Source organism: Poecilia reticulata, linkage group LG2 (assembly GCF_000633615.1).
Source record: "Poecilia reticulata strain Guanapo linkage group LG2, Guppy_female_1.0+MT, whole genome shotgun sequence".
In the NCBI taxonomy this organism is placed as follows: domain Eukaryota; kingdom Metazoa; phylum Chordata; class Actinopteri; order Cyprinodontiformes; family Poeciliidae; genus Poecilia; species Poecilia reticulata.
This window is the reverse complement of record NC_024332.1, coordinates 32,201,477-32,221,020: the sequence shown is the minus strand read 5'-3', so window position 1 is coordinate 32,221,020 and position 19,544 is coordinate 32,201,477. Positions and strand designations below refer to the sequence as shown.

At 38.6% G+C, this 19,544-nt stretch overlaps 1 protein-coding gene across 1 annotated transcript; it reads right to left on the bottom strand.

The window, feature by feature from the left end:
• Positions 1-1,611: 1,611 nt before the first annotated feature.
• Positions 1,612-18,125, bottom strand: ifih1 (interferon induced with helicase C domain 1). The gene is made up of 16 exons (XM_008404022.2): positions 17,567-18,125; positions 17,094-17,265; positions 16,676-16,774; positions 15,220-15,270; positions 11,838-12,076; positions 11,098-11,305; positions 8,025-8,242; positions 7,716-7,811; positions 7,476-7,599; positions 6,871-7,086; positions 6,276-6,532; positions 6,040-6,189; positions 5,269-5,430; positions 4,994-5,187; positions 4,821-4,914; positions 1,612-3,181 (listed from the first exon to the last, which is right to left on the bottom strand). The coding sequence occupies exons 1-16, from the start codon at positions 17,990-17,992 to the stop codon at positions 2,978-2,980; spliced, it is 2,910 nt and encodes a 969-aa protein (XP_008402244.1). The 5' UTR covers positions 17,993-18,125; the 3' UTR covers positions 1,612-2,977.
• Positions 18,126-19,544: the final 1,419 nt, after the last annotated feature.

Sequence of the window (19,544 nt, the reverse complement as noted above, 5' to 3'; positions counted from 1 at the left end):
CATCCTGCATGTTTTAGTTCTCTCCCTGGTTTTACACACCTGCATCAAATGATGGCTCATTAGACGGCCAGAACACTGACTTGCTGAGGAGATTGTCACAAACACTAGGGAGAGAACTAAAACATGCAGGATGCCGGCCCTCGAGGACCGACTTTGGACACCCCTCTGCGTTACAGTCTGTAAAGGCATGTGTGAGTGATAAACTTAATACTCCAGTTCTTCCGTCAACATTATCGGGGTTTCTCATTGCTGACGCGCTGCGATCATAAAGATTTCAAGGAAAATATTAGGAAATTGTGGTTCAACGTTGTCATTGTGGAACATGCAATCCCGACGGTCGTTACCGAGAGCGGAGTACAATTTATAACGTTTCCAAAACCCATACGTAGTCTGGAATAAAACAAGAAATGGATCAAGGCCTGCAGCCGACCGCATGCCCTGTTGAATGGAACTGTGATCAATGGAAAGTACTACATATTCATCTGTACAAAGTTAACTGGTTTTAAAAATCTAATTTTTTTTTTGTCATGATGACACTGTATGATAAGTGAAGGAAGTTATGCTTTATTTCTATGCCATAGAGCTAACTGTAAATTCAGCTAGCTCTATGGCAGCATGAAAACATGTGCTGCGGTAACTGGGGTATTTGCATATAAACACCGTTTTATGATAATCTTTATTTTTAAGCATTTTCCTGAAGGCATATTTTTACAAGCTTGTATTATTTATTACTCACCCGCTTTTGCATGTACAAAATGTGTCCAACGCAGCTTTCACACTCGCATTCAATGAGACTTTGTGCTACAATTGTGTCCTCTGGCTGAGAAAGTCTCAGGCTTTAACTTTAAATTTCCTTGTTGTTTCCCACAAATAACCATACATAGCTGATGTCGCAGCCTGTCGTCTTTGCCTTATTTTTGGCTCATAGTCAAAAATGACTCAAATAAATTGGGTAAGCTTACCTGTTGCTGCCAAACAACATTGTGCTTAACTTCCTTTCTGCTATTCTTGCACAAATGACACATTTGTGGAGTACATGACTAATACTTCTCCTGTCAACAGATGTTCTTACCTGAGCCCTGGATCTTTGTCTAATGCTCACCGTGTCTGACTAGTTGGTTTAGGTGGACGGCTGTCTCTCAGTAGGTTTGCAGTTGTGCCATACTCTCGGATGGATTATGCAGTGCTCTGTGGGGTTTTCAAAAACTATTATTGTCTTTAAAATTGAAATGCAATTTAAACTTATCAAAACTTTATCTCTCACCTCTATGATGTGTTCCCTAGTCTTTGTCTGTGTCCTAGTGATCTCTAAAAAAAAACCCTCAGATCCCTATGGAATAGGTAAATTTACTCAGAAATGTAACACACAAATTGATTTTAAGATTTAAGATTTGTGTAAGAGAAAATTTGAAAGAAATGTTAATTTTTTCCTTTGACTGTTGGAAAATACTTTGTCAATGTAAAAACTTTAACATTAACAATGGATGATTTTGTCCACCAACTTCAGCGTGTTGTTCATTTTGTCATGTAGTATGACACACATGTAATATGTGTATCAATACCTTTACAAGGAACTGAACGGGCCAAAACTTTAATAACGACAAGGTAAAGAAGACGTTTACAGTTTTATTTAAAATGCATTCAAAACCACAGAGGATTTAGTTTCCCTAGTCAGCAAACACACTGCTTCTAACGCAGTCATTTGAATAAACATTCAGCAGTCATACAGTCCAAACACCTGAAAACATTTTAAGATTGATGCTTATTTTCTAAGGATTTTGGCGCTTAAAACATTTAAACTTTAAAAATGCATTAATTTGGTTTAGCAAGGTACATACACTTGTATTTATGTTGAGAGTTCACTAAATATGTGTGTAGATTTATTTTGGGAAATTTATGTGTCAAACTGCTCTTTAAAAGAGTCAAAAATGATGTGAAAATGAAACTGGATGATTTTCTGACAAGTGAGAGGGAACAAAATAAAGGGAGATGAATTTGCAATTTTTAGGCCTGATTAATAAATGACAACCCGAGGTACTCCACATGCTGTGCACATTAAGCAATAAACTTGGAGCAGCAGTTATCGATGTTCGGACTGTTAACAATCTAGAGGTACAAAATGTTTTAGGATCTTTCTCTGAAATTTAAAATCCTAATTGATTAAACATTGGATTTGTAAATGCACATTTATGCAATAAATATAAAAAGAAAAAGAAAACCCCCAGCACTTATACATTAATAAAAGCAACATGATGGCTTTTCATTTACGTTTTTTTTGTCATTATACCCTTGATTAAATAATTATTTTGCAATATTTCCTTTTGTATCAGATCCTGAAAAGATTGAAAACCCAGCCTTACAGGTTACATGTAACACCCAAAGTGTCTTTTGATAAAAGGATTTTTAAAATATCATACGTCCTCATACAAAACTTGCAGTGCAATTTTACGCGGAGCAAATTTTCTTTCCTGTTGGAAAAATACTCATTTGATTAATCCTGAGGGATTTGTGCAACTTGCAGAATTGCCCAATCGATTAGGTCGTCTAAAAGGATGTGGACACCGAGGTTAACAAAGGTTGCCTCTGTAAATAGCTCTGTCTCAACAGTGGTGAATCACTCACTGATGGGTGAATTAAACAGAGTCAACAGCACCTGTTTGTGTGCATGTGAGTTGACAGGTGGGCTCTGAGGGACAATCAAGGGCTCACTGCCTCCCATCTCACGGGACAGCAATGATTTCTGAAGAAAATACTTTTGAGTCGTTTTGCAAATCGATTCAGATTGAATTTAAATGGTGCATTATTCCAGCTAAGTGCAAAATCTGAAGACAAAGTGCACTTGGCACCAATACAACCATTTAAATCTAGGTAAAGAAGAGAACCCGCACATTCTGTGCGTATTGCAATTAATGCACACACAAAACGTATCATCAGAAGAGAACCGCCCGCCTCCGGAAGAAACGAGTGCTTTGATTTGTTAGGGCCACTCTGTGTCTTCATCGTCCGAGCCTTGTGCCAACAGGCTGGCGTGTTCGATGTAGTCGAAGTCAGGAAACTTGACAGGAAGGTCGTTCCACCTGGTGCAGTTGCTGTACTTTTTCTTTTTTATATCCACCACAAAGTTTTTCACATGGAGACAAGGCAGCTCAATCCCACGGTAAAACATCATTGAACCCCATGTCTACAACAGAAGAGGAGTTTAAAAGAAGACAAATCTTAGTGCATATTTTATCCGTTTAATGCATTAAACTTAGTCGATTTCCATGGCAGCCAGACTGTCAGATAAAATAAGTAATTAAAAAAAAAATACATTTATTGTTCTTCATCTGCCATGAAGCTCTACAGTGCTTAGCAAAAATATCCACACTGTTTAAACAATTTTATTTTTTACGTTTTGTCACATCACAATCACAAACTTTGTTGTGTTTCTTTGGGGATTTTATGTCAGTAAAAAGCAAAATGGCTCAGAATGACTAAATGTAGCTAAAATGATGCTACTAAAGCTATTCTGTGAAGCTCTCAGATGTTTAATAGGGAATATTAGTGGAAAAACAGGAACAAGGAAACAAGTGAAAGGTCAAGAGTAAAGACCTGGACAAGTTTAAAACAGGGTTTGGTTTTGAAACCATCCCAAACTTTAAACATCTCGTGATAAACAGCTTAATCTATCATCCCAAAGTAGGAGTAAAGAACAACTGTAAACCCAACAAGACATGACTGCTGACCAGAACCGACCGGCTGGGCAAGCAATTCATTAATCAGAGCCCTCTTTCACAAATATTTCTGTTATAAATCCGCAGACAAACCACTTCATCCAGAAATGATTTCTGAATCATGCTTATATTTGTAAATCCTGCTGCTGGCTCACTACTCAAATGACACATCTCTTTTTCAACCAGTAACGCCGGCTCTCCTCCATAAAGTTCAACCCACGTGATGGCTATGATTACATAATTTCACAATTCAGGGGTATGGCATAGGAAGGGTGACTTCTACCCCTCTCACTTTATCAATCCTAAATACACAAACGCAAAAAAGGAGCACATAAACCTGACTTTTAGTGTTTAATGAAAGGGGCTAGAGTAGCAGGAGAAATCTACTACTAATGTAGGAAAATACTCTGACAGGAGTACCATTAGCTATACTCTCCACAAATACAACCTTCATGAAAGACTGGAAAGAAGGAAGTCAATATTGAAATAATATCTAATAAGTCCCTTTTGCAGTTTCCTAAAAGCTATGCAGGTGATGCTGCAAACATGTGGAAGAATGTGCTGTGGTCAGAAGATAACTTTGTGGTCTATAAGTACAAAACTATGTGTGGTGAAGACTTGACACCAATAATAACCTTGAATGCACTAATCACACAGTGAAACATAATGGTGGCAGCATCATGCTACTGCGGGGGCTTTTCCTAGGCAAAGACAAGCAAACCTGATGGAAAGATGGATAAATCTGCATCTGAAAGCAGATATTTAAATAAACTATAAAAGGGCATCTTTTGCAGACTAAAAATTTCCTGCTTTTGGTCAGTTAGGACAAACAAAATTCTTCAAATTTATCAATTAACATAGATGTCTTTCATATCTGGCAGAACAGACCATAATCTAATTGTTGGGGAATGAGCAGAGATTAACACATTTTTCAGTTGTGCACAAATTTATGTTTTATCTTGTCAAAAAGCCCAATAAATTAAACAAGTTTGCCATTGTAATGTGATAAACTAGGAGCAGGATTCAGGCATACGAGTATCTTGGCAAGACAAGTTATCTCAAGTTACTAGCAAGACTGCAAATCCAAAAAGCAAACGGTGTGTTTACCTGACCACAGCCACTGCAAGCTATGACACCATTGGTCTCGTAGTCCAAACGTCGCTCCTGAAGAGATACGTTTTCTCTCTGGATGAAAAGCCTCCTGCACAAAACAAAAGAGAGTATAATTAACCATGCAATGCAATGTGCCAGTGTTGAAAAGTTTATATCATAATTAGTACCTAAACTGTTGCGTAACATTGACTCTGTGCATGTTTTCAATGATTTGGATGTCTTCGCCGCTGCAGATGTATTTGGTGCAGTGACGGCAGCTAAACTTTACAGCAGACGGGTCCTCATCCTTAACAGCCTTCTTCTTCTGATTTACCTGTCTCACTCTTTCCTCCATTATAGCCTGAATCTGAAACTCTGTGATCTAATCAAAGGAGGGGAAAAAAATGGTTAAAAGACTGTATTTAGGAGAAAATAGATAGCTAATGATACTTGTTTAACATACTTGTTTGTTGTAAACTGATTGATCTAACTTTTTAATTTTCTGAATGGCTTTGTTCATCATTTGCTCACGGTACTCGTTGACATACTCCTTTTCAGCCACCCCTGAGTTCTTTACGTCCACCACAGTGTATGTACTGTCCTCAGCTCTTCCTCTGCCTTGAGACTGCAAAGGGCAACAGAACAAATGGTCAGCAATCACCTACTCATATTTAGTCAGCTCACATTTTTTAAAATTTTTTTTGTTGCCAGTATTTACAGCTGGATGACTAACGGGACACTTGAAAATATTCAGCCATGAAAAAGTTTGTGGAAAACACAAACAAGCTGAGATAAATGTAACATTTGATTTGAGCAGAATGGAAAAAACTACAAACACAGTCACAGATGAAATCAGGAATCCCTGTTTTTCTTGAAGAAACATTTTGGCTGCAACGCCTGGGAATTTAAAATGTTAATTATCAGGACTGTCCTGAAATGGCCCTTGAAATTTCTCTGCTATAGGCAGCAAGTAATTTTTTATTTTTTGAGCCACTACAAATAATTTTCATTGTAGTGGATTTTGGGGGAATCAACGCGTTAATCTCTTTGTGACTTTTTGAAATAACATAAGATGACTTTTAAGTCAATCTGATAGTCAAAAATCAATAGATTTATTTTATCAAATGTCCTTCAGCTACCTTATTTATGTATGTGGTCAAAGTCACACTGTATAAAACCAAAAGACATACCAACACATTTTTAATCACGGATAACAGTCGTTCAGTTTACTGACCTGAATCATAGCGATTTCATTGGTCACATGGCCATATCGGATAACAAAATTGCAGGCCGTTATGTCCAAACCTTCTTCTGCCACTGTGGTAGCAATAAGGAGGTTGAGTTCACCGGTTTTGAACCTTTTCAACACATCCTTCTGCTCTGCCTGAGGAATACAACTGCAGGTCACATACATGAAGAACTTGGGAAATGGCAGCCTAAGAGAGTTCAGTTTGTGAAGTATGCACTTACAGCTGTCATTGGTTTGGTATCGCTCTGGTCTCCCCCTCCAATGAAATAAGAAGGTTTTACGTCGATGTCAGCAAACTTGGGGTTTTCTTGAATCCACTGGCTAAGAGTCATAGCGCTGTGACGTGTTTTGGTGAAAATGATCCCTCTGGCTTCTTTTCGGCTGCTGAACTCTTGTAAAATTTTAGTTCTGAGTTTTGACAGGCTGTCGTTTTCGTATGTTGGATCCTTTGCCAGCTTCTCCAGCTCTTCCTTTTTGTCTGTAAGGAGTAGATGTTAAAGGTCTAAGGCAGAATATTTTCAGCAAAGTTAAACGAGACACTTTTACGACTGCAGTCTCTTGCAAAACTACTGGCACCCCTTTAAGTCTGGTTAGAGTAAATTATTCTGAGGTTTTTGTCTAAAATAAAGCCTTAAATTGATTGGCCAGCCAATATTTTTTAAATGTGGGAAAATAGCTCTTTGTTTACTATAAAAGCACAGCATAAAAGCAAAAATGTGAAGATATGGGCAAGCAAGACCATAAGCGGGTTTTGATTATATATGTAAAATTTATAGTGGAAATTAAGAATATCAAGAAAAAAAAAAAAGATCTTACCTTTAAACAAATTGAACAAAAATCTCTCTGTCTCCGTTATTTGCATGTTTTGTTCTTCATCTGGTGATGTTTTCTTCTTGATCTGCTCCTCGTGGAACTTGTTCAGGAAACTGAGAGCATCACACATGCGTATGGTGTTGCTTAAAATCAGACCTTCATTGTACCGTCGGAGGTACTCTGCGCAGACCCGCACTGTCTGGTCTCCATCTTTGGCAGCTAAAACACAATGAGGCAGTTTCATGATRGCTCTATGTGTGCAAAACCCAGACTGTCCAGTGTAATAAAGGAGTTAGTGTTAAAGGGTTATTACAGGCACACTGCAGGTAAAAGTCAAGAAGATTTTTATGGAGCTTTAATACTTTACTGAATCTTAAAAAAACAAACAAACAAAGATTAACATCACATATATAAAGATTCAGGTTGTATAATGCTAATAAATATAATCAACTTAAGAGAAACTATTTTTCTTAGCAAATTTTAAAGGCCACCTCTTTCAATTTGTTTTAGGGATGCACAACATATCGACACCAACATCAGTTTCCACCGACATTAGTCAATTTTTAACATATCTGTATAATATATATCTGTGTAACATTTCCACTCACCTTCTCGCTCTTTTTGAACAGCCCATTGTTCGTAATTCTGAGAGCCCAGGTCACATGTGGGGAAAAGCCGGGCATGCTCGTGAATGGCAGTCATGATTGTCTTGACCACACAACCAAAGGGATCCTGATGATGATGTTTAGGTAAAAATACAGTTAACTCCCCTCGACTAAAGAAGAACCTCACCACATTTTTATTTTAATGCACATATCTTGTTGAATTTAACGTGAAACAACGTCTACCTCTTTTCTCGATTCAACAGGCAGGATGGATTTTCGTTGTTCCTTTTTCTCAATGCTTCCTGTCATAATTTTGGAAGCATCCAAGTTTGCACAAATCTACGAAAGAGGGAAGGAAACCTGCATTGATATGTAATGCAAAATACAATATGTATAATGTCTGTATGTTTTTTAGCTTTCCTTGAAGTAGGAAACTAAGGCATGAAATTAGAAAGCAGAGATGAACATGAAAGAAATTGAGATGAATAAAACAAGTTGTAAAAATGCATACGATATTACAGTTGCAGATTCAATGTTAAACAGAGTATTTACTCGCAGAATGTGCTCTTCAGCTTTATTCAGGGTTTTGGCACCTCCGACCCCCGGTGAGGCCGTCAGGCCCAGGATCTGAGGAAGCGGTACGGGATTCTTCTGCTCCTTCAGGAGCTTTTTGTTTTTGTGCTTTTGTTTCAGGTACCTCATCATGATGTGGTTGTAGACTTCTCCTTTCTGAGTGTGGTGACACTCATCTATGATGATCAGTGTCAGATCTGCAAAAGACGGTGACATAATGCCAAAGAGTGACTTGGAACTGTAAATTATAAATGCCATGCAGAAATAAGAACAAATAATTAACAGAAGGGGCATTTTTTGCAACTAATATACATTTCTCCCTAAATGAAAGTACACAAATCTTATATAAAGACAACRATCTTCTTCAACCAAGCAGTGTTAGTTAAAAGAGTCCCTGGAAAGGTTGAGGTTGTTCCTTAGGAAAACATATTGTCCCACACAAATCAGAGCTTTTAGAGAAAATTTGAGACAGCAGTTTAAACCACATAATAACATCTGTTAAGAGAACTGCATGCTTCAAAAACAAAGCCAGACTTCAACGTGATCTAAATACGGTGCATTACARYGACTCGAGTCTAAACTGTTATTCGAATTTTGTCCCAGAAGAGAAGGCAGAGTGGCAGTTTGACGGGCTGTGATAGACGCTCTCTTGTGAATTCGATCCAGCCACACACCGATGGCTTGAACAGACATGTGGCCTGAGAGCCAGGAGGAAAAAATAAATGCTTTCAAGTGTTTCGACAAACAGCATATGTTCCTCTGAGGTGGCTATTCCACCTTGGACTGGTGACTGCCAGGAGCGAACACTAGAGTCGGAAGAATTTGACAAGATCCTGTCGRGGGAAAATCCTGCTCCCTGGTCCCTCGGTGGTTATCTATTCCAGAACATTTCAGTGTCGGTAAAATCCAGGGTAGWTTTTGCATGAATTTAGAGATGTTGCAACCATATTAAGTTTAATGGTGTRTTTTTATTTCTAGTAAGAAAAAAAAGTAGAATTTTTTACAAGAAATTACTATTTACTATTTAGTCTACATCAGAGTAAACAAATAAACATWGCCACACCATCTGCGCATTAGCAAGGACGTTGTGGGTGCTGGTTGCAAAATGTTACAGCCCTTCAACATTGAATGAGCAGCAGCAAAGCATACATTTTTGAAATGAAATAATATAAAATGACTTTTGCTGCAGCTCTGTTATTGCAGCAGATCACTATAAATATAACAAACAAAATCTGCTGTCTTACTTTCAAGCTGGCTTTTTTCTCTGCTATGGAAAATTAGAAGGCAACAGTTCAAAACTCCCTTTCCTTCAAAGGTTGCTGGATTTTTCTTTCAYAACTGAGTCTATAGAGCAGTTTTCTATTTTGTTACTGCAAAGGATGCTCCCTTCTTTTTTTTCTTAATAGAGATCATGATAAAAGTTTGGCAGTAGTTAAAGTGCATCATTTGTGCAGGATTTGTAGGAGGGGAAGTTTCTAGAATTATAGTTTTCTTTTTAAGTTCAAAACGTTTTGGTGTGTGCCTGTACGGACTTGCAGTTTAAATTTGAAATGCATGTTTTGAATTGTGCAAAATGTGAAGTTTCCCTTTTATTCAGTCAGTCTGGTTTTTCCATCTCCCTGCCCACAAGGGGCTACGTATCAATTTCTCCACCCACATTTTTAACCCTTCATCTGGACTTCATTAAGTCTTGTGTGACACCTTGTGGTATAGTTCTATTAACAATTTTGCCAGACATGTCCAATTCTTCCTGTCTGCCTAACAATTCCAGCAGGTGACACCGCATCCGGCTACGCTCCGCACTTTGCAGGCGGGCTGCCGCCATTCTGGAGCACCCCAAATTCCACTGCTTCTCAGTGCCTTCTCAGCTCCGCTCCACTGCAAACCGCAGAGAGGTTTTACAAGAYGCATGCGTGGGAAACGAGAGAGAGCACGTGACAAAGCCAGTGATAAAACGGATGAATGGTGTCACGTAAAATGCAGCAGTTCTCAACTTCAAAAATGTTCATTTTCCCTACATTGCTCTCCCTGCCTTGACTGGCGCTCCTGCTGTGACTTGAGCAAGAAACKTGTCAGAATTAAATCCACATATTTAATTATGCTGACATGTTTTAGTCAGATACATGATGACATGTATCATCATGTCATCATAACTGTATCATCATGTTATAGTTATAGCCATAACTGTTAGTAATTTTTATTAATCTATTTTTATTAATAGAGCAAATATTTCGAGCAAATATAGTCTGTCTTGATGAACTATTTTGAAAATACGGATGTTGCGCTTGTTGCAGCTTCCTGTTGGAAAGGTGTGGACTTTGAAGATTAACTACACACTTGCTCCGGTGTCCGGCAAAAACACAATCAGTTCTAATGTAGGGGTAATGGCTTTGCGGAAATATGAACAGTTGTGCAGATGCGGTGCAAATGCTATTGACATTAATGGGTGCATATTTACTGCGGAGGCCGCAGTGTGGCAGAGCAAGGTGGAGCCGGATGGAGTGTATTTTAGGATTTTAGGGATAACAGCAAAAATAATCATCAGTTCTTTGAAAATGCTATGATAACATGAATACTACGGTAGCTTAGTATTCTATTATCATAGAATATGACTGTTAGCTGTTAAACAATTAACAGTTAACAGTCAATGTTAACTGTTTTCTACCCAGGTCTCCATGGAAGTGCATTTGGCGGGACGGTTGCTCTGCACAATGAAGGTCCCAGGTTCGAATCCCGGTCTGAGAGYGTACCCTGCTGCTTACTTAATGACCGGTGKGGATCCAACCACTCCAGCTCTCAACCAGTCTTTGGTAACATTCATGTGGCATATTTGCTAATTTAACCTATTTTCAGGGCTAGAAATACCCTACTTATCTCAGTAAAACCCATAACCCAACATCATTCTGTTAAACCCACCCAGGAATGTATTTGTGTGTATTTGCCCCTGGGTTGGGCTAGTAAATTAACGCAAACTGAGTTCTTTGTAAGTGATTATCTTATAGTAGTTTGTCCCACCAAACTTATTTAGAAATTAAGTGCTCCAAAGTCCTACCGCTTAGCTTCACCCCTTCATCCTCTCCGCTGGAAGCCCTCTCCAAGTAATTTTCGAGAATCTGGGCTGTGCAGATGATGATGTCGTTTCTTTCTACAATGTTAGCGAAGGAGATTTTGAGCTGAGAGTCTCCACTGACCCTCTCCACTTTGTACTTGGGCTTCAGGATAGAGAACTCTGTGGAGAAATGCTGCTCCACAAGAGGAATCTACAAGACAAAAYAGAATATTTCATGAACACAATTTTTCTTTTTTTTGTTTTTAAAGGAAGAAATKACTTTCTGCCACTACAGCATCTRAAGGGCACATTGCTAACACAGCTAAACTACTCGGAGCTTTATTCCTTTTGTTTAAGGCAGAGCTTCTAATTAGTGGCAGCAGGGGATTTTGTTGCACACTCTTTGCAGAAGGAGTACACAGACTTTTCTGTGTGGGTACAACAAACCTACTTATTGCTCAGGAATGAAGATTAAAAACGTAAATGCTTTCAGTCACATAGGATTACTTTGTCTGCTACTAGATAGTTTTATGGGAGGGAAGTATTTTTTGCCACATGRTATTTATTTTACTTGTTCAGGCCACATCTCGTATGGGCCAAATAGTAACAAAGTGCACTGRGATGCATAAAACTTATGGCATGGAATGTGCGGTGTGTAAACTTTCGTGTTTTCTTTGGATCTGAATGAAGCMCTSCAGCCAAAGAGCCCATGAGTCAGACAAACCAAAGTCAGATCCTAGTACCTTGTTCACCAGGACAACCACCTTCCCTGGTTTCCTCTCAGCTCTCCTGCTGTCCAGATGTTTTTGGGTAATGTACACTGCAACTCTGGTTTTACCGCTTCCTGTCGGGAGGCAAATAATAACGTTTTCCCCCTTCAAGGCAGGCCTGGCAACTTCCATCTGATAATCACGAAGAKAAATTTCTTCTGGGTCTCCTCCGGTGGCTCCTGCTGCTTCTGCTGCTGGACAGCCATTTACATCTGCAATGCAGACCAAAGGCTCAGTCTGAAAAGGGCTTCTGTCTATGTCAGCAAGCCACAATTACACATTGTTATGGAATGTCCTCTTTAAACTGTTTTTATACATGGGAAAAAAAAAATGATGTGCATTCAGAACACAAACCTAGTTTTAAAACCTCAAATTTGCCAAATTAAGAGAATGAGAAAATGCATATTAATTCATATGATTTCATTCAAACTACAACAGAAATACATATTTGCTGTAAAAATAGGTATACAAACCAACAGCAAGCACAGAAAACCTAACGCTTGTTTGAAATTATTCAAACAAACTCCATCATGTCATGACGTGTAACTTGAGTATCATTTTCACGAYTGGTTTTATGTAGCACAATTCAGTCTTAGCTGTGCGTAAACACCAGACCTATKATCCGCCTTAGCTGGATTTAAAGTTGCTGGAAGGGAGTGAGTCATTTGTTCTGTCTCAGATGGGGGTGATGCATTGCTGAGGCATTATGCACAATTTTCATGAACGAGACCCCCCTCATGTTACGAGTTCCACATTTGCCACAGCTGTAACTRCAAAACCTCAGTGGGTTGCAAAAGTATGTTGCGTGACAGTCTAACACAAAGTAATGAATAATTACTGAGTGGGAGAGAAATGATATATGGCTTTCAAATTTGCTAATGAAAAATAAATAAATAAATAAATAAATACATTGAGGCAATCCAAGCTAGTTTACTTTGATACCCCTAAATAAATTCCAGTTAAATTACCTTCAGAAGTCACCTACTAAGCAAGGAAAGCTCGTTTAGCCACCTTTAAGTTCCTCCATAATATAACACCTTTCAACCAAAATCGAGCTTTCTGACCAACATGCAAAATGTTGAAAAGATAAAACTGCACATCACCTTCATTCCATTATCCACACCTTGAAACAAAGTGATGGTAACATCAAGCTGTGTGGAAACTGGTCAGAGTTATTAGGTGGCAACAAGGCGACACAGGAAGACTCCAAAAGAACAGGTCTGCAATTAAATGTTTTGATCAAAGCACATTAAGGTCTTAGAATGGTCCATTCAAAGTCCGCAGCCAAATCTAACTGAATCTGTGGCAAGGAAATTGTGAAATCTGTGGTGAAAATTGATCCTCAGACATTCTCCATTCTCCTCTGACTTAGCATGAGCTGGTTTGCAGCTGTGATTAGAGCGGGAGGTGGTTGTTCAAAAAAACTGATTCAGCGGGACTGGACAGAAATGCACACTTTCCAGATGTTTGGTTCTAAAAAAAGAGAAGAAAAAAAATATGCATACTTTTTTTTTGTTTCACTTCACAATTACGTACTGCTTTATATTGGTCTATGCACATTAAAATAAATTGATGTTTGAGGTTGCAGCCTGATAAAATGTGAAGAAATGTAAGAACCAGGAATACTTTTGCAAGGCATAGAATAATTGCTTTTTTATTGTCGGTACAGGCGGTTTTTAATTAGCCTCCTACGGATCAACGCAAGTCTGTCCTGATGAAGAGATAGAGCCTGAACAACAAMAACAATAGGAAATGTGTTCCAGACGCTGTAATTATTTGGGATATATTCAGTCAGCTCTTCTAAATTTCACCCCAAAAGGGAGGTGAAGTCAAATTATTTCACAGGACAGAACATTTCTGAAAACTAACAAGATTAGAATTTAATTTCTGGGAAGATTAGGTGTAAATTTGATCAACAAATAAAAATGTATATTTTTCCCATTCACTGCTTGTTTTAGAGTTGATATAAATATATGGTAATTAGAGGAAAAAACTCAAATTGTGGCGGCAGAGTACTTCCCCCATCCTCGATTTAAGCCTGGGATGAGGGTAACATATCCGTAACTTACTACACCCCAGAGACAGGCATTTCAGAATGTAAATAGATCGTCAGAGTGATGTTTTGTACAGAGTATGCGCCACCTCTTGGCTGATGACAGATGCAAGACACTGCAGCCTAACTTAACTCCACCCTTCTGTAAAACTGAAGAAGACAAAGCATGCATAGAAAGTTAACTAAAGGCTACAGTCCACAGATTCCTTTTCGATCTGCTAATACTGAGTCAGCATGTGGTTTTCATTTAAAGCACCACTGCGCTCCGTCCTCTGCAGCCTCTCTGTGGTTCTTCAGAGTTCACACATGGAACTTATTCATGCCACGCCAAAAGGCATCGAAATATTCCACAACAACTCTTCCAGCTAATCTCATTATGCCTGGTGAATGCGAAATAGAGATCAAACACATTTTTCTGACAAATACCTGAGCTAATTTACGACTTGGTGGTCTAGGTTTCACTGAACACATTCTGGGATTGACAAGAGTTTAAGGCAGAGGTTCCCAAACTGTGGGGCGCGCCCCCCAGGGGCCGTGCAATTACATGGGGGGCGCGGGAAGCCGATAGGATTAAAAAAAAAAAAAACATGAACGCTGTATGTGCTGGGTTTTTACCTTAGAATGGCCAGCTCTCTGTTATTCCTATGTCAATTTGATACAGTAGGGGCTTCCACACTTCCCATATCTGTGTCCTCTGTCATTTTATCAGCAGTTAAAACTGTTTAATCCATTGTTAACATGTGGTAACCCGTTTTTCCGAGCTGCCTTTAAACGCAACATGAGCGCTATGACACTCACTCTGGGTTTACTCCTGTGCGGCAGCGAAGGAGACCTGCTGCTGCTGTGCGGAGCTACGCAGGTGTGTTAGAATCATGGCAGCAAAATGCAAAGAACTTTTCACAGTTTTTCCCCCAAACTAACAGACTGTTGAGTAAAGCTGTTGGATGCAGGTAAAGTTAGCTAAAAGATGACTAGCTAATATCAATACAGCACCTTAAGCTTGTTAACAAGTAGCTTATAGGCTGCTGGTGTTGTTGTCTATGTTCAGCTACGATTCATTTTGCCCCCCAAAARGTTTATTCTTCCCCCGCACCCCTCACTGTTCGTCTGGAGCCGGGGCTAATAAGTATAACAGGGAGTCTCTAAGAATCCACCCCTCCCACCCGCTTCGCTCACACACATCGTTCAACCAGAYAGTTATTTGTAAGCCATAGGGGGGGCCCAGGAGAAAAAGTTTGGGAACCACTGGTTTAAGGAATTATAACAATGTTAAGAATGTGGGTGAGGGTAAATGAGTCTCACCTGGAGGTAAATTGTCCATGGATTTGGAAAGGTCACCGTCTAAATACAGATCTGTAAAAAAAAACAAAAAAAAAACAAAACAGCATTTACTCAAATTACGCTTATAAAAAGCAGCAGACTTTTGCTAATTTCTGCACAGAATCAAAAATAAAATAACYTACAACTTAATAACTTGCACAACATCCAATGAAGAATTAGTTAGTACAGCATAACTAACAAAAATGTTTTGATTCTAATTTCCTGAAGAAATGAAAATGAGCCATGAGACAGTTTTAGGGGGGAAAAAAAGTGTTCTTTCAGGCAGTTTGCTGCCATGAAAGCAAACAGCAAACATTACCTTCTTTCCTARAAGGTAATGGAAAAACTAATAACTCAAAGAACATGCTGTATTCTTGAAAAGTTTACATGCATTTTTAAATTAGGAAAACCAAGGCAAAGATGTCGTGGCTTCCTATGCTTACGACCGCTGAATTATAGGAGGAACACATRTGGATGTATTTTAGAGCAACATCTAAAACATGGTGCTTCCTTTMATGACATCAAGAAAATCAACCAGAGTAACAAGAAGTATAAAGAATGTGCAAAATCTGTGAAACGAGCCTAAAGAAAGAGCAAAAAACTTTGTGAAGGTACACGCAAAATCTGGTAAGAGAGTGCGAAACAAGTCCTTTACTGATATGGAGTAAAAAGACAGAAACGGACCGTTATTCCAGAAATAAAAGAAAAGAAAATCTAGTTTAAAAGGCATCGGGCTGCACAGTGGCGCAGTTGGTAGAGCTGTTGCCTTGCAGCAAGAAGGTTCTGGGTTTGATTCCCGGCCCTAGTCTTTCTGCATGGATTTTGCATGTTCTCCCTGTGCATGTGTGGGTTTTCTCCAGGTACTCCGGTTTCCTCCCACAGTCCAAAAACATGACTGTCAGGTTAATTGGCCTCTCCAAATTGTCCCTAGCTGTGAGTGTGAGTGCATGGTTGTGTGTCCTGTGTGTTTCTGTGTTGCCCTGCGACAGACTGGCGACCTGTCCAGGGTGAACCCCATCTCTTGCCCTGTACCCCAGCTGGAGATGGGCACCAGCAACCCTCCCGACCCCACTGAGGGACAAGGGTGTAAGAAAATGGATGGATACTTTAAAAGGCCATTCTATCAACTACTGAGAACATGTATGTAAACTGTCTACAGAAATAGTTTTGGTAATCCTGATGAATTAAACCAGAAAGAATTCAGTCTTAATTTAAAGGGACAGAGGGAAAAATTCTTATGTCTCTTTATGTACTGTACATAAAAGTCTGGGTTTAACTGTGATGCAAGACGAGGATGGGCAGTCTTTGAGGCTTAACTTTAGGTTGATTCATTTGGTGACTTTTACAACTCCTGCAAAAACCTATATTATATGTATAAAAATTTATATAAAACATAAATTAACTGCGCTACACATTGAGGAGACATATTCTGTGAGACCTGCGGCATCATTCTGAGATCCCTCGGTGCCACTGATTTCCATGGGCTCCTCACTCTGACAGCTTTCGGCCGGTTTCTCCTCTGCTGCTGCTTCATTTTCTGAGAATCCCAAAAAAAATATATCAAAGTTGTCTCGACCTTTACAAGGATATCAAAATGAAGCTGAGAAACAGAAACTCTGTATAGATGAAAACCGAATTACAGTTTTAGTAAAATTACTCAGCAGAATAAACATTTGCTAATAGGAAATTACTCAGGAAACTGAATTAAGGATATTGCAATCCATGTAATTACTGAGATGCAATAACACTCCCAAATCTCCCTAAATCCCACTGAAATATGGGTGCCTAGACTTTGCCTCATCGCCTTTCCTTCAACAATTGTGCTCTCCAGGAGCAGAGGAAGGTTAGACACTTACTCGGTTTCTTACACTCAGGTGATCCTCCAATGAGCTCATAAAGGTCTTTGTGTTCAGTGGCACGCAGAATTTCCCGAAATTCAGAGAACCAGCCAGGGCGGCATTTCACAATCCTTCTCAGAAGTTCCTGGGCTCCATGTATGTTTCCGTGGTTTGTTTTTTCAGCCTCAATCTAGATTTTGAACAAAATAAAGTGAGTTTATGTGACTTTTCTGTAACCTGAGGAGGAGAAATCGTATCAACCAGAGATGGTGGACTTCAACTTGCGTTCAATACTGCCATCTTGTGGTCACATAAAAAACTCAATTTGAAACATTTGATAAAAAAACATAATTTTATTTATAGATTGCTTTGAATTCTAGCATATAAGATAAAACATGACGAAACAAAAGACTGATAACATTAATTTTATTCTTTCTAACTTCAAACTAACAGCGATTTCCCGTTCTATTTTTTTGTTTTTGTGCACTTACCTTCTCTTGGTCCGCAGCAGTTAGGAAACGTTGACAGTGAGTCAACACTTCTTCTGTTTTCATTTTCTCCAGACTGGGAGTAAATAACCGAATTAGCTCGATATAGTAATCATTTTCCGCCTCCACTTCGGGGTCTGGGAGGTTTAACTCCAAATAGTCAGCAGCGTGAGCGCTGCCTCCATGAATCAACGCATCAACGAAGGCCCTGAACCAGCCGACTGAATGTGGCTTCTCAACAATCACATTAATAAGCAAATTCACAGCCGATTCATTACCCTCCGTGTTCAGTTTCTGTCTGATCTCCTCCGTTCGTCCAGATTCTAAATGTAAATGTTGTAGTACCTGGTCTACCTTTATAAGCTGCCGGAGTCTCGGTTTTAAACATTCAATGCGACGTTCAAGTATCTCATCATTATCAGAAGCCATCGTGACTCGAGTGTCCGATAATCCAAGMGACAACAGCTCCGACAAAGTCCCAGCCTTTCCRGTMKGACGATTCACTTCTTCACGTATTAGCTTAGCCAGGAAAACTAAACTTGGTTTACTTTCGTTTTCCCCAAAAACAAACTAATATTGAAAGTGGCCACTAGATGTCACTGTTTGATAACAGCGATTTAAACCACATTTATGAAACACTTCAACATTAACCATACAGGTGCGTCTAAATTAATAGGAATGAATATAACTGGAGGTAATTTTTTTTCTGTAATTAATTTCGAAGAGATACTCGTTAATTAATGACAAACAAAGTGGTGTGTTAAAAACATATTATATAAATTCTTATGGCTATCTAATCTCAATTTACAGTACAGTGCAGTGAAAAGTGTTTAAGATACTTCTTACATTGTGTTTGGTTTCGGGCTGGCTTTATGGAAGGACTGTGGCAGATATATTCCATCTCTTGGATATGTCTGGTTGTAGCTGCAATTCAAGTCTTACGAATCTCTTCCAATCGCTTGAATGGGTTTTGCTTCAAAATCTTCCCAAGACTTTGGTTATCCCTGTTACTCTTAGCAGCCTTTTCTACTCCACATTTTCCTTCCACTCAACTTCCCACTGATGGGCAGCCAGTTTTAGAAATCACTGCTTGTGGATTACCTGTCTTGTGGAGGGTGTTTGTGACTGTCTGCTGGACAATTGTAAAATCATTGGTCTTGCTTATTGTTGTGTAGACAGTTGCACGACATTCCTGCACAAAAAACTGTTTTAAAGAAACAGTTGAAATATATCAGTATGTGTGAAATTTAGCAAAATGCACCTGCATGCCATAATACATAAAACCTTTTGAATAAAAAAAAGAATTCTGTATTATTTCCTTGACTTTATATTGTGGTTTGAAAAATCCATCTAGACTCAAGTAATTCACTTTGGAATTAATACTTTTTTTTTTTTTCACTTACACATATGTTTTATTTAGGCACTTAAGTTCAAAAGTAGGCTGACTTATTAATCCATACCAAAGCAAAAAAAAAAAAAAAACTTAAATATTAATCATGTAGGCATCAAATTTCATCTGAAACAACACAATGATAACTTTGTTTTTAAAATAGAATAAATCAACAGGTTGCGGAACACAGAGAAATGGAGAAAATTAATAATTTAAAATAAAAAGTGAAAGACACAACTTCAACACTTTTTCATTTATTGCTTCCATAGTTTCAAAACAAGCATATTCTATTGTTTTACAGAATCTCATAAATAAACGATGGAGTAAAAAATACTATTTACATCATACAATTATATATCGTTTATTTTACAGCTGTTCAATAATATTTAGTAAGGTGGGCATTATCCAAAATAACACGGGCACACAATGGGATTCATGAATGTGATTTTGTTACTAATAAAGATGGCTGACTTATCATTTGGACTAGTTGTATAGGCACAAGTCCCTGTTTGGAGCCTTCCTACTGTACGATTAAGTGAAATCCCATCTTTAAATTTGTCTTTTTCTGTCACATCATAATATATATATATA